The sequence below is a fragment of the Erigeron canadensis genome, chromosome 2 (genome assembly GCF_010389155.1).
Source record: "Erigeron canadensis isolate Cc75 chromosome 2, C_canadensis_v1, whole genome shotgun sequence".
Taxonomy (NCBI): Eukaryota; Viridiplantae; Streptophyta; class Magnoliopsida; order Asterales; family Asteraceae; genus Erigeron; species Erigeron canadensis.
Genome location: NC_057762.1, coordinates 8,482,976 through 8,497,522, shown reverse-complemented (window position 1 = coordinate 8,497,522; position 14,547 = coordinate 8,482,976). Strand labels below are relative to the sequence as shown.

Sequence of the window (14,547 nt, the reverse complement as noted above, 5' to 3'; positions counted from 1 at the left end):
TCACTATCCCAGGGTGTTTAGGAACATTTCGAACCTTCGTCTTCTCAGGGCTGCCATACCATTAGGCCACTAAAGCAAAATTTTTTAAAAGGATGAATCACATATGATGGCATAATCCAAATCACTAATTCTGAAAGTGTGGTAATTTCACTTGAACTTAGTAGAAGGTCTAGTGAAAACTATCACACACAAGGAAGTAATGTTGAATATGTAAAGAGAAGATGCATATGATCTCATAAATATAACTTGTTGTAACAACACCTGAGAATATATAACTTCAAACACAATATATGTTTGTCCATTTCAAGGAACGTAATTTCCGGAACTTGTTAAACTATACAATCTACATATGTATCTAATCCAAACTTGGATTTTCCCCATACATGGTGACACTATTCAACATCTTCAGGACCAAAATCGACCTCCCTCAATTTCAACAATAAAAACAACACGATCCCACACACAAACCCGAGTGCAGCACTAGACCCTGTGAGTGATACAGCTGCACACACAAGCATCACAAACGACTCTTCTTTCGAATTCATATCCTTTGATGCCATTGCCAACTCTATCCCAGCAAACAAAAGTAACGTGCCCAATATCCCAACCGGAAACTGGTTCAAAATTCTTACAAATGAGTTTCCAAACAAAAGTCCCAAAACCAATTTCCCTACTCCTAAAAGGACCACCGAAGCTCCAGTACGACCCCCAAATCGGTACTGACCGGCTAACCCGCCTGCACCGTGACATACTGGCATTGCCCCAAACCAACAACCCACTAGATTCATTAGTCCCACACTAACTGACACTGCGGTAACTGATGCTTCATGATCCGGAAACAGGTCATTAGACAGTTTACAAACTGCAATTACGGAATTCAATACAGAGAGCGGGATTTGAGGCACTGCACCTCTTAGAAAACCGGTTTTAAAGTCGTCCCAAGTGATATTTAAAACGTGAAGCTTTGAGGGACCTAATCGTAAGTCTGTGAAAATAGAAGGGTCTATAATGAAACACAATGCTATTCCAACTAGAAACACAATCAGTGCAGAAGGTATAGATGAAAGTAACCGAAGTCTTTGTCTAACCCGACGTTTTCCGGCAACAGTGTCGACGTTCTCGTAAGTTTCCCCTGAACCGGTGGTGATGATAAGAAAAACAATCGCAGACAGGGCTACAATTAATCCGTCTAACCCGATCCATGACCTTGCATCACCTTGTTTATTCGCCGCAAAATCCTAACATTAATAAGAATACGGGTTAACAAACGTGTAACTAGCCATTTATTAAACAGGTTAGACGTGTCATCCATGTTTGGCTGGCAATTCAATTGTGTCCGTTCACAACTTTAGGTTGAAATGTTGATAGTTTCCATATACCTAAACTTTAACCTGACCCATTTAGCCAATCGTGTCGAACATATAAACCCTAATCCAACCCAATTATTAAACAGGTTAGACGTGTCAAGTCGTTTATGACCAAACTAAAATCAAAAGGTATACACAAATTCAAATTCAACCACATTGTACATAGTACAAAAAAAATACATAATTCAATATCAAAACTTGCATATGCTTATATATAGTCTCATAAATAATCATAGTTGTACCTAGTATATATATGTCCAAAATTCACTACATATCCTAAAAATAACCACAATGTAGTAATATACACCTACAAAATACAAATTTATATATGCATTTCTTTTACAGTTTAAGCCCCTGAACTTCTTGACACGTTTCTATAAGCACCTATAATTATTTACCTGATTATATCGAACATATTTAATAGCGGTGAAAGCAAAGGACAGCCCTTGAGAGAGCTGAACGCCCCGGACAACCGGCAACGGGATAAACCGGTAAAGAAAGGACATAAGACCAGTAGCACCAAGGAACAAAAGGACAGAAGCTGTACATATCCCAGCAGCAGCAATCTGAGAAAGAGTAAGCAAAGGTTGTTCAGAAATGGCGACAGAAGCGATGGATTTCATTGGCTGGACAGGCATAGGGATACCGAATAAAAGGCCAGTAGAAATATTATACAAGGCAGTGAAAATAAGGGTAGTGCCAAGATCAAGTTTGGAGACAAGGGTGAGGGCTAATACTATTGGGATGTATGTTCCTAGATCACCTACTGACCCACCTAGTTCTGACCATATTGTGGTTTTGTGGAGCCGGAGAGAGGATGTGGCGTTTGTTGGGATTTGTTGCCACCAGGGAGTACGGCGGTGGTCATGGCTGAGAAGTGGTGTGCTGGTGGTTTGTGGTGGTGATTCTTCATCCATGTTTGCCGGCCGGGAGATGTGATTGGGTGGGGAGGGAAAGGGTCAAGACAGCTCCTGGCTCCTGGCTCCTGGACCGCATCAAGAGCTACTTTGGATAGAGCAGCTAGGAGGACATAAATGGAAATTTATGTTTAACATGTGAAATTCTATCTTATCTTAAAATAATCATTTATTATTAGAAAATGATTTATAATTTGAAAAATGATTTCCTCCAAACTCTTACGCGAGTTTTTATTAAAAGAAAAGAAAGGAGAAGATTGGATAGGTGAATGAAAGGATAAATAATTACATAAAAAAGAGGCATTCTCGAGTTGAAAGAAAAGAAAAAAAGTTGATAGTTAAATGTATTCTTGAGTTAAAAGGGAAGGAAAAGAAAGGATAAAAAGATACAATTTTACATTTATAGTCCTGTAGTAATTGAAACTTTTATATAAATTTGAGAGGTATAATAATAATTTCAGCACTTTTCTTTCCAAATTTTGCCAAAAGTGGCAAGAAAGTTTTGGGATCAAAACTTTCTATTTTTCCCTTTCTTTCCTTTTCCTTTCTTTTAAAACAAAAACTCAAGAATACAAAAACTAAAAGTTGCTTACCCTTTCTTTTCTTATCTCTTCAAAATAAAACTCAAGAATGCATCCTTATCGTAAAAATCCTCCTAAAATAACTAAAACAAGACATGTGGATCGCACTTATTCTCTTTTTAAATTTCATTGCTAAGTTCCGCCGCGAAACAAGTTGTCCTGAATACGACAAATGCAGAAGTGGCTAAGGGACAAGGGTGTAGTCCGCAAAATAGATCACCTCTTTCCTTTAATCGGCTCCTTGGCTTTATTGCACTCTTTAAATTGGCAAGTGCAATTGGCTCTTTTGGCAAGTAGTATCGGCTATATTTGGCCTATTGTAGTGAACGTTGAGTTTTTTTTTTATTTATTTCATTGGGATTTTTTGGCAACAAGTGGCACTACCCCCCTCATTTTAGCTAGTTTTTGGCAAGAAATGTAGTAGACACATGACACACTCTTAGTGGTCCAAAAACATGTCAAAAGTTGCCAAAGTCTCAAACTTTGGCACTGAACTCTAGCCCCTAAAGAAGTCGGAGAAAGAAAGTAGTTGGGCAGATGATCATATAATTAGGAGGACGAGTTAGGAGGATATATTATTACCCTTTTACTAAGAGATGAAAATATAAATTTATCTTAGAATTTTGCTTTAAAAGCATCTATGTCCCTTTTACTAAGAGATGAAAATATAAATTTATCTTAGAATTTTGCTTTAAAAGCATCTATGTTACATCGTTCTAATAGCATATAGTTCAGCCAGTTCGATCAACCTTAAGAAAATACCAATTCAACCTAAACATTTGTTTAACATTGTATTTTTTATTTTTATTATTAGTGTTTTTTAACATTCAATTCTAAAAGCCTGTTAAATTTCAAACAACTCTTCTAAGGTGTGATCGTAAAAATTTAATAAAAAAAAATCATAGAGACATGTCCCTTTAAAAAATCGAACTTAATAGGTTATTTTGGTCTGTCTAGCCAAGAACTTACCCAAAGTCACCAACAGGCATTGGGTGGGTCTAGGACGCTCTCTATAAGTGGGTTTTGAATTGAAAAATGATGACCAAATCATATTCCACCAATAAAAATAGAGACACTTAAGAAAAACAAATGAAAGGAAAGAAATCAGACAACACACAGTCAGACTTGTGTCTGGTTCAAACTAGAATACAAGTCTACTACGACTGCTACCAGTCATTTCATTTTGATCCTTGTTCACAATATAATATGACTTCTTTCAGACCTTAATATCATCACATAATAATATCTACACATATCTGTGCTTATTACAGTAGTCAGTTACCATATATCCATCCATCTATCCATGGCTGCTGTTAACATCAGCAAGGCTGGTAATTCACCAGTATTCATCCACCATTATCTGCCTGCCACCAACCCCATACGACCGCCTGCTCGAATTCGGCCATCTAATAACTTTACTACTACTAGACTGCAGTCAGTTTCGGTCTCTGCCACTGTTGCCACTGACCATTCACATCTGCCTGCCCCTGTTTCCAATACTAATAATGGCAATAGTGCCAATCTAATGGTTTACTCCATACATATGATGGAGGACCAGGGTGAACCTCCTAGATGGTTTTGTCCTGTCGAGTCAGGTTCTGCTTCTCGATTACCCAACTCCCCTCTTCTCCTCTACTTGCCAGGTATGTAGGTCAGTAGGTACCTATTTTGAAATATATAAACACAATACATCAAACAATTGACTAAAAAGCTCTGTATCTCCTTTTAGGGATTGGTGGATCTGGGTTCGGTCTCTCATTGCATCATCGCAGACTTGGAGAGTAAGTTGTTAAGTATATATCAAGAATATACTATTTGTATACGTCGCTTTCCCTATACGTAAATCCTGGTCTTCGCGGTATCTATGTGGAGATATCTACATTAGTAAAAACCTTGCAAAGCCAATAACTATTAGGAATGCATCCCTTTGCTTGCAAGTAAATTAGTAATGCTGCTAATGATATTGTATATGACATGTGTAAAAATGACTTGATATATATGGAGATGATGGACGCAGTGACTAATTTGTGTTTTATCCGTTCCCCTCATAAATGTAGGATGTTTGAATTATGGTGCCTCCAAATACCTTCTTCGGATAGAACACCATTTCCAGGTCTCTTTTTATTACTGTACTATTTATGTCGTATGTAGCTTTCACAGATTGTTACTCCCATCCGACTCATGTTGCCTTTTTTCTACCAACTTTGTGCCAATAGCTTGACCCATTAGTAGCATAAAGCTATTGTGCTTATGTGCTATAAAGTACGACTAAAGTATTATGTGGTACAGAACTAGTGAAGCTGGTTGAAAGCACTGTCAAGTCTGAAAGCTACCGATCACCTGGGAGGCCGATATATCTTGTGGGGCAGTCTTTTGGGGCCTGCCTTGCACTAGCTGTCGCAGCACGCAATCCTGACATTGACCTTATTTTAGTGCTGGCCAATCCAGGTAAGCAATCTGTGTTTCACACAAAAGTAAGAAACTTGTATAATGAAATTATGTTGAGTTTTGCATATCCATTTACAGGGTCTTTTTTGCAGCTACATCTTACAGTGGCTCCCAGTTGCGGCCTTTGTTACCCATGTTACAAGCCATGTCAAAGGAACTCGATGTTTCTCTGGGATATATTCAGAATTTGATGGCAGGTGCTCTCGAATCATGCATTTTGAGTTTAGTTACTAGTTCCATTATATACGTAGTTGCTGGATATATTCTCATGTTTCTAGTAAAAACCTTACTTTACACTAAATGTGAAAAGGGATAACATAAAACTTGTGATGCTTCTGAAATGATCGATTTTTCTTTACGTATATGAAGGCATGGCAGCAGAAACACTGGAGAAACGACAAATAGATACAAGTCTATCACAGGCTCTTGAAGCAATGTCTTCTGACCTTCCTGTAAGCTTCAGATTCTATGAACTTACTTGCAGTACGTAGCTGATTGCTAATGGAAGTAAATATATATTTAATAAGTGGCCTGTATGGTGTCATTACATTTGTGTGGCATATCATAATTCTGTGGATGCTATTTCTCGGGCATATACATATGGTGGTTTCAGAAAGATTTTCTCTCTGAAATAGGTGAAAGGTTTGAGTTATTTTTTTCTACCGAAGATTGTTGGTTGGATAGATTTTGTGATCGTCATAAACTTGAACTAACGGTGGTAGTTTCTACCCTTTTACTAATGAATGGGTTGATTGGGGTTATGTTCTTCTATCTGTAACGGTTCAAACAGGTAAAGTTAAACTCTAAGAAGAATGTAGCCAAAACGGAAATGGGGCAAAATGGTTTGCTATTAAGATTAACAATTTTATGCAAAATAGTGTTTGGGGTAAACCCAGACCAGGTCAGTCCGCACCATAAGTTATCTTTTTGGGTAAACTGCACCATAACTTATTTATTTTACATGTTTACCCAACCCACCCATTTTGTCACCTCTACATTGAACTTTTGTCATATAAACTTTATCTTCTTAGTTATTTTTAACTACTAATAACAAATTTGATGGTTGAGGTTACAGGGCGTAACTGAATTATTTTCATTGGGGACACTTGTATGGAAATTGAAGTTGCTTGATACAGCCTGTTCATACACTAATTCACGCCTTCACTCTGTCAAAGCTCAGACACTAATTCTCTCCAGGTTAACCATCTTCATTAATTTAATTGATTGAACTAACTTCCACATACAGCATGAAGCTATTAGAAGAACCCCACTAACTGTAAAAAAATATAAAAAAAAAAAAAAAAAAAGAACCCCACTAACTGTATAATGGTGTTACCATCGATGTTCAATTCCTTGAACTGATGTTCTCTGCAGTGGCAAGGATCAATTATTACCAAGTCGAGAGGAAGGTGAAAGACTTTACCGTCTTCTACCAAAATCCGACATTCGTAAATTTGATAACAGCGGTCACATGCTTTTTATGGTAGGGACATCATTTAGTTATCTAACTGACATACTCTACATAGATATATGATTCAACTCAATGACTAATATCTTTCCCTTTTATAAATTTTCATATCTAAATATTGAACTTATCAACATGTTCCAGGATCAAGAACATGACTTGGTTACTATTCTAAAAGCCAGCGGTTTCTATCGCCGTACAAGGAATATTGATTATGTTCTAGACTACGTGCCTCCAACCCCATATGAGTTCCAAAAAGCAAGAGAATCTCACAGGTACCTCAACGCAGCCTAACAAAGTTAAGAAGTTGTGTGATGTATTTACAGATGTATTTATCCTCCAGATTTGTGGAGGAGGCTTTCTCTCCAGTAATGCTGTCAACTTTGGAAAATGGGAAAATTGTTAAGGGACTTTCTGGGATTCCTTCAGAGGGTCCAGTTTTATTTGTTGGATATCACATGATGTTGGGCCTTGAATTGGCTCCTTTGGTTGCTCGTATATTTTCTGAAAGAGGGATATTAGTGCGCGGAGTAGCACATCCATTGATGTTTAATAAATTGAAAGAAGGAAGATTGCCTGATATATCAGAATACGATACACACAGACTTATGGGAGCAGTTCCTGTGTCAGCTACTAACCTTTTTAAACTCTTCAAATCGAAGTCTCATATCCTGCTGTATCCAGGTGGCATGCGCGAAGCTCTTCACAGAAAGGTAAGTTACTAGATTTAAGTACATCCTTAATCAATGTTTTCATGTATGATTGAATCTTTTGAGTTTTTAGGGTGAGGAATACAAATTGTTCTGGCCAGAACAGTCTGAATTCGTAAGAATGGCTGCTAGGTTTGGAGCCAAAATTGTACCGTTTGGTGTTGTAGGTGAAGATGATATCGGTGAAGTAAGAATTCTACTTTTATCATAAACCTCTAGAATATATTCTTGTGTGTAACCAGTTATTAACCAATAAAATTTGTTTATGTAGTTGGTTTTTGACTACGAAGACCAAATGAAGATTCCCTATCTAAGAAATTTTATACAGGAGTTAACTGAAGAGGCAATACAGCTAAGGTACGACAGTTTTGCTTTAATAAAATTTGCAAGAGAGACGTTTAAACAATATGGTTTACATCAGTTTGGGTTAAAATTTAATTCTTCTAGGAGTAACATTGAAGGAGAGGTAGCAAATCAAGATGTACACTTGCCGGTGATGCGTCCTAAACTTCCTGGAAGGTTTTATTATCTTTTTGGAAAGCCAATCGAGACACAAGGTATGTTTATGTATTTTGACATGCGTATTTGCAGATGACAAGTGTTCAATTGTGGAAATAAATGATAGCGGTTGGTTTGCAATGCAGGCAGACAGAATGAGCTAAAGAATAGGGACAAGGCACATGAGTTGTATTTAGAGGTTAAGTCAGAGGTAGAGAGTTGTCTTTCTTATTTACAAGAGAAAAGAGAAGATGATCCTTATCGAAGTATATTATCTCGTTTGATTTACCAACTCAGACATGGTCCTGAAAATGACATTCCAACATTTAAACCATAAGAATGATCATTGATCAGTCAGAAGTTTAAAGAAATCATGGCCATGTTAGGCTAATACATACAGATAGATACATGAATAGATACGAAACAGATGTTATAGCCAAATTAGTTAGTATATAGAGTATAAGAGACGGATTCTCATCACACGAGAGAGCAAGTGTTACTATTTTTTGCGAATCCCATAAACAATACTGGGTGCTTTAGATTAGTTTTGGTGCAAAAAAAGTTGTAAATCTTGTGTTATATATACATATAATCATATGCTATTATTATAATAATTATTATCATTATTATTATTTGAAGATTTGAACGGCAAGCTAATGTACTTCTACTTTCAAATTATAGGCTGTATTAATGATATTAAATTACTAACACATTATGATTATTTATATATATAGAATTTGATTGCCTTGCTTTTTTTCTATTTCTGATATAGTGGAAATTCTGATTGATGGCATATATATGCACTTATTCCTCTTTGGCTATATATTAAAAGCAGTGTGCTTGCTTGTTGGTTATATATAGCAACAGAAGTATATGTAAGCGCGAGCTAGTGCTTCCAATGACAAAAGTACCATGACACACTAGCCATAGAGTGAAAACAATAATAATCTTCATTCAATACAAGCTTTTCTTCTATCATGGTGAATTCTATTTTCATGTATATGTAAAAAGCAGCTAAAAAAGTTCATATGCTATCAGAGTATGTATGACTTGAATAAGGCACTTGATTCTAATTAGTTGTATTAGAAAAGCAGATATGCGAATTCTACTTATATAGTTTAAAATTCACTGACAGATATCAGTTGGGTACTCGTTTGATATAGATAGGTCTGTAGGAGCATTGTGTCTTGTTTATTAAGCGTTAATGCGTAATCCATTTGGAGAAGATGAGTTGACAAGTCTTATTGAGTCTTTTGTAAGTAGTTCATTTTTGTGTCCTTGCTTGACAAATATTTTTTTCTAAAACCCGAACGTAAAAAAGTACAGAAAGCAATGCTTAAAAAGAGAAGTACTGATCATTTATTATGTTGATAATATGTAGCAACCATCCAAAATATTGTACTAACATTTTTTTCACTCTGTGACACCATCCATGTCTGTTGCTGGTAAGCCTTCTTGTTACTCCCCTTTCATCAACCATCAATTTGTTACTACGAGATTGCTCTCAACTTCACTCTCCGTGCCTACTCAAGTAGCAAATCCTTCTCAATCCCATTTTCAAAGTCTAAATAATCATATTCATGCTTCAAATGGAAATAACAATCTAACGGTTTACGTGGAACACGCCAAACAACTATTGATATCTCTAGACAGGGGACCTCCTCGTTGGTTTTGTCCTCTGGACTCCAGCTCCTCACGCTTACCTAACTCTCCTCTTCTACTCTACTTACCAGGTATTTATGTACATTTATTCTGTAGTCAATTACACATTTTATGTTATCTGTATTACATACACATAATTTTATGATACATGTAAGTATTTTCAGGGATTGGTGGATCGGGGCTTGGCCTTTCTTTGCATCATCGTAGACTTGGAGAGTACGTGTTACTTACTATCCAATCCAAGGATAGATAAGATATATTTCTTCATTTGTAATGTTAATGTTGCATTCTTAACACGGTTAATCCATCACTAATTTATTTATCTCGATATAAACATATATGATATTAGTACCTGAACTTGATCTAACTAAGAATGTTATAATTGTCACATATTAGTATATTGCTTGATGGTGAAAATCGTTATTGAACAATAGAAATTACACAATATTATAAGAGCGTATCATTGCTAGACTGGGAGTGCTAATCATTTGTATATCTAAATATATATATTTATATCACATGTCCTAAGATTCGTTGTTATTAAAGAAGAAATGCCAAAAAGTAGCAAAGTACTTTCATTTTTATCGTAAGGTAGGTAAGGTGGTTGGTTATGTACTCCGCAAAAGACCAATAGAGGTAATAAACTGTTAAAAATTTGTTCCAGTATAAGTAATGTCACCGGCAATGGGTAAATTTGACAATCTGAGGTATTAAACTTTCAAAATTTGTACCATTATAGGCATTTACCGTCAATTAAATGTGCTGGTAATAATGACTAATATGTGTTGAAATTCTTTCCCTCACACATGTAGGATGTTTGATATATGGTGCCTGCATATACCTGCTACAGATCGGACACCATTTCCAGGTCTTTTGTTTTACTTGTTTTGTTCTTTTACCTACAGCTATTCTTCTTGCATAGAATGTGGCAAAAATCCCATTCATTAAGCCATTTTTTATATAGTATCTGCTTCATATGTTGTCCTACATGATTCTTTTTCTTCTCATGGTTCTTGTCATTTTTCTAGATTCGAGAAGATTTGTCCATATACTTTATTTCTTAACTGGTTTATTGGTTCATCAGAACTCGTAATGCTGGTTTCATGCACTGTTCAGTCTGAGAGTTCCGAGTTACCTGAGAGGCCTATATATCTTGTGGGGCATTCTTTTGGAGCTTGCCTTGCACTAGCCACTGCGGCATTTAATCCTAACATTGAATTCTCTTAGTTTTGGCCAACTCAGGTGAGAAATATCTGTTTCAAGAATTGGCTGAAACTGCATTAGCGTTTTAACTATCTACTTACACAGTCTTCTTTGCAGCTACATCTTACGATGGCTCACAGATGCGTCCATTGATACAAGTGTTAGACGCCATGTCAAAGGAACTTGATGTCTCCCTTGGTTATTTTCCGAATCTAATGACAGGTGGTTTTGAATTATAAGTTTTGGTTTAATAGGTACATGGTCATTTAAACTACTGCTCATAGACCCAAGCTTTATAGGCATGGCTTCGACGATGATACAAGAAATCTCAAAGGCTATGGTAGCATTGTCCTCTGATCTTCCTGTAAGCTTCTTATATTGAATATCCGCTAGCTGTACATAGTCGATCACAGACAAAATTTTGGCTTTCTCTTTCATACATATCAATTTAACGATTGGTCTATCCAATATCATTAACAAGTCTTTGAATAGCTTGTCTTGTATGTGTCCATAACAGAGACTTTTCATTTCTAACATCAGGCGAAAGTTTGGGGTTATTTGTTCTAATGATTCTAAACTTAAAAACATTATTGAATAAAGTATTCTACACCGTGATAACGGACTAATGGTTGAGGTTACAGGGCCTAACTGAAGTACTTATTGTGGAGATGATTGTATGGAAGCTGAAGCTGCTTGATTCAGCCTGTGCATACACCAATTCACGCCTTCACAATGTCATGGCTCAGACACTAATTCTCTCCAGGTTTTCCATCTTTAACAATTTATATTTCTATCAACAAATACTTACCAGGTATTTATGTACTTTTAAGGAGATCCTAGAAGAAGGTGTCTTAAGGAGAGAAGGTCCTATACGCCAATTAGAATGCGACATGTGTCAAAATGAAAAAAAAAATGGGTGGCATTTTGGTAAATAAATCAAACTTTTCTAAAGCTTGGTCAGCTTGGTTGGGTCAGCTTGGGTTCTGGGTTAGCTTGGTTGGTCAGCTTGGTCAGCCTAGGTTCTGGGTCAGCTTGGGTTCTGATCAGCTTGGTTGGTCAGCATGATCGGTTTGGTCAGCTTGGGTCAACTTGGGGTTAGGTTGGGTCAGGTTGGATTAGCTTGGGGTTGGGTCAGCTTGGGGTCTGGGTCAGGTTGGATCAACTTGGTTAGCTTGGGTTGTGTCAGCTTGACACAATCTACACATAAATCTACACAAATGTAGAACCCAGGCTGACCCAGAACCTAGGCTGACCAAGCTGACCAACCAAGCTGATCATAACCCAAACTGACCAAGAACCCAAGCTGACCCAAAACCTAGGTTGCCCTAGCTGACCAACCAAGCTGATCAGAACCCAAGCTGACCCAGAACCAAGCTGACCCATAACCCAGGCTACAAAAGTTTGATTTATTTACAAAAATGCCACCGCGTTTTTTTAAAAGGCCACATGTCACGTTTTGATTGGTTTTTAGGACCTTCTCTCCTTAAGACACCTTCTCGTTTGATCTCTCTTATATATATATATATATATATATATATTAACAGATGTATATAACTTCCAGATTTGTGGAGGAAGCTTTTTCTCCTGTAATGCTGACAACTTTAGAAAATGGAAAGATTGTTAGGGGGCTCTCAGAGATCCCTTCAGAGGGTCCAGTTTTATTTGTTGGGTACCACATGATGATGGGACTCGATTTGTGTCCTCTTCTTATTCGTATGTTTTCCGAGAGAGGGATCCTAATGCGGGAGGTGGCTCATCCAATGATGTTTAACATTTCGAAAAAAGGAATCTTGTCTGATATATCACAATATGATTCAGATAGAATTTTGGGAGCAGTTCCTGTTTCACCAATGAACCTTTTAAACTCCTCAAACTCAAGTCCCATATTCTTATGTATCCAGGCGGTTTGCGTGAGTCTTTTCACAGAAAGGTGCTGGTTTTACTACTTATAATTAACAAATTTTATTTTTTCTATGCAACTTTCAGATATTTTTTCAAGCCGTTACGTTGATTCTTTTATGTGTTCAGGGTGAAGAGTACAAGTTATTCTGGCCAGAGCACTCTGAATTTGTCAGGATGGCGGCTAAATTTGGAGCCAAAATCATACCATTTGATGTCATTGGAGAAGATGATGCTGGTGAAGTATGGCTTTAGTTTTCTCTAATATTTCTATTTCAAAACAGTCTTGTATGTACTAATGACAAAACTCTATTTTCCCTTTTGTGGTCAACTTTTTGCTTATTCAAAACTTATAAGATTGTTGCTTCAATTTAAAAACCCGGGTTGGCCTCATAAGTTTAAAGCGCGTGCTTTTCTGAAGGCGTAAAATTTTTTGGTGAAGTTAACATAACTGATGAAAATTGTTTGTTCAGCTAGTTTTTGATTATGAGGATCAAATGAAGATTCCATTTCTCAGAAGATTCATACAAGAACTAACCGACGAGGCAATACAACTAAGGTATCATAGATGTTACCTGCTAACTAAGGATTGAATTTTTCTGAATTTTTTTAACAGGAGTAACACTGAAGGAGATGTAGCAAACCAGCATTTACACTTGCCAGTAATTCGTCCCAAACTTCCTGGACGGTTCTATTATCTGTTTGGAAAGCCAATAGAGACACAAGGTATGTTTCAGAATTTGATATGTGTATATGCAAATGACATTTGTTTTTGTTAGTGCAAATTAATGGATCGATAGTGGTTGGTTTACGACTGCAGGGAGACAGAAGGAACTAAAGAACCCGGAAAATGCAAATGATATGTATTTAGAGGTGAAGTCGGAGGTGGAGAGTTGCCTTTGTTATTTGAAAGAAAAAAGAGAATACGATCCTTATCGAAGTATAGTATCTCGATTTGTTTACAAGCTCAGACATGGCCCTGAATGTGAAATTCCAACATTTGAACTATAAAAATCACTTGCCAGTAAGAAATTCAATAAGTGTTGGCCATTCTATGCTATGCTATACCTACAAATTAAGTTGTACTGTGATATAGCAATTTCATATATTAAGAGATCTCCTGTTACCTGGGTAATTATGTTGGACATAATTATTTAAGTCTTGTTGTTAAAAGTTTAGGGACTAATTTGTAAATGGGTCAACTGGGCTTAAAAAGAAAAGGGTCGGTGACTTACAAACAGATGGGTGTGACGATTCAAAAGGAGGCAACGGTTTAGTGCTCTCATGGCAAAGGTCACAATGGTTTGAAGCAACACAACGATTCAGGAATAACCGTCATTAGAGCATTATATATAGAAGTTTGTATTTTAGTTTTTCGTGTCTTTTTCAATGTAACCAACGGTTTATTGGGTTATAATAGAATCATAATTCTTGTTCAATCTTGTTGTCGATCCTGTGGATAAGGAATCTCGATTCTTAACAAATTAATGAAGCTTAGATGAGTAATTTGGTTGATCGATAAGACCATATACATAATGATACATCGGTTAAACATTTTCTTAAACAATGGTGGGTTCCATTTTCATTCAATATTAGCTTTTCTTTTAACATGGTGAAATCCATTTTCATGTATATGTAAAAAGCAGCTATAAAAGCTCATACGCTATCAGTTTATGTATGACTTGAATAAGGCACTTGATTCCAAGTTGTATTAGAAGGGCAGGTTTACGAATTCTACTCATATTGTTTGAAATTGGTTTACAGATATTAGTTGGGTACTCGTTTGGTATAAAATAG

At 36.5% G+C, this 14,547-nt stretch overlaps 2 protein-coding genes and 1 pseudogene across 3 annotated transcripts; 2 read left to right on the top strand and 1 right to left on the bottom strand.

Moving 5' to 3' along the window:
* Nucleotides 1-228: 228 nt before the first annotated feature.
* LOC122586581 (molybdate transporter 2) lies at nucleotides 229-2,389 on the bottom strand. Its single transcript, XM_043758561.1, has 2 exons — nucleotides 1,766-2,389; nucleotides 229-1,238 (listed from the first exon to the last, which is right to left on the bottom strand). The coding sequence occupies exons 1-2, from the start codon at nucleotides 2,282-2,284 to the stop codon at nucleotides 393-395; spliced, it is 1,365 nt and encodes a 454-aa protein (XP_043614496.1). The 5' UTR covers nucleotides 2,285-2,389; the 3' UTR covers nucleotides 229-392.
* A 1,586-nt stretch (nucleotides 2,390-3,975) lies between these two features.
* On the top strand, nucleotides 3,976-8,600 carry LOC122588686 (acyltransferase-like protein At3g26840, chloroplastic). 2 transcript variants are annotated; one of them, XM_043760853.1, is made up of 14 exons: nucleotides 3,976-4,508; nucleotides 4,595-4,646; nucleotides 4,923-4,978; nucleotides 5,155-5,313; nucleotides 5,406-5,510; nucleotides 5,683-5,765; nucleotides 6,389-6,510; nucleotides 6,688-6,796; nucleotides 6,923-7,053; nucleotides 7,122-7,491; nucleotides 7,562-7,675; nucleotides 7,760-7,845; nucleotides 7,936-8,045; nucleotides 8,133-8,600. In XM_043760853.1, exons 1-14 carry the CDS (start codon nucleotides 4,169-4,171, stop codon nucleotides 8,321-8,323), a joined length of 2,028 nt encoding a protein of 675 aa, XP_043616788.1. In that variant the 5' UTR covers nucleotides 3,976-4,168; the 3' UTR covers nucleotides 8,324-8,600. The 2 variants fall into 2 exon arrangements, with proteins under 2 accessions (XP_043616788.1, XP_043616790.1); XM_043760855.1 differs by having other exon boundaries at nucleotides 4,348-4,516.
* Nucleotides 8,601-9,418: 818 nt separating this feature from the next.
* On the top strand, nucleotides 9,419-13,856 carry LOC122587647 (annotated as a pseudogene).
* The last annotated feature ends 691 nt before the right edge of the window (nucleotides 13,857-14,547 follow it).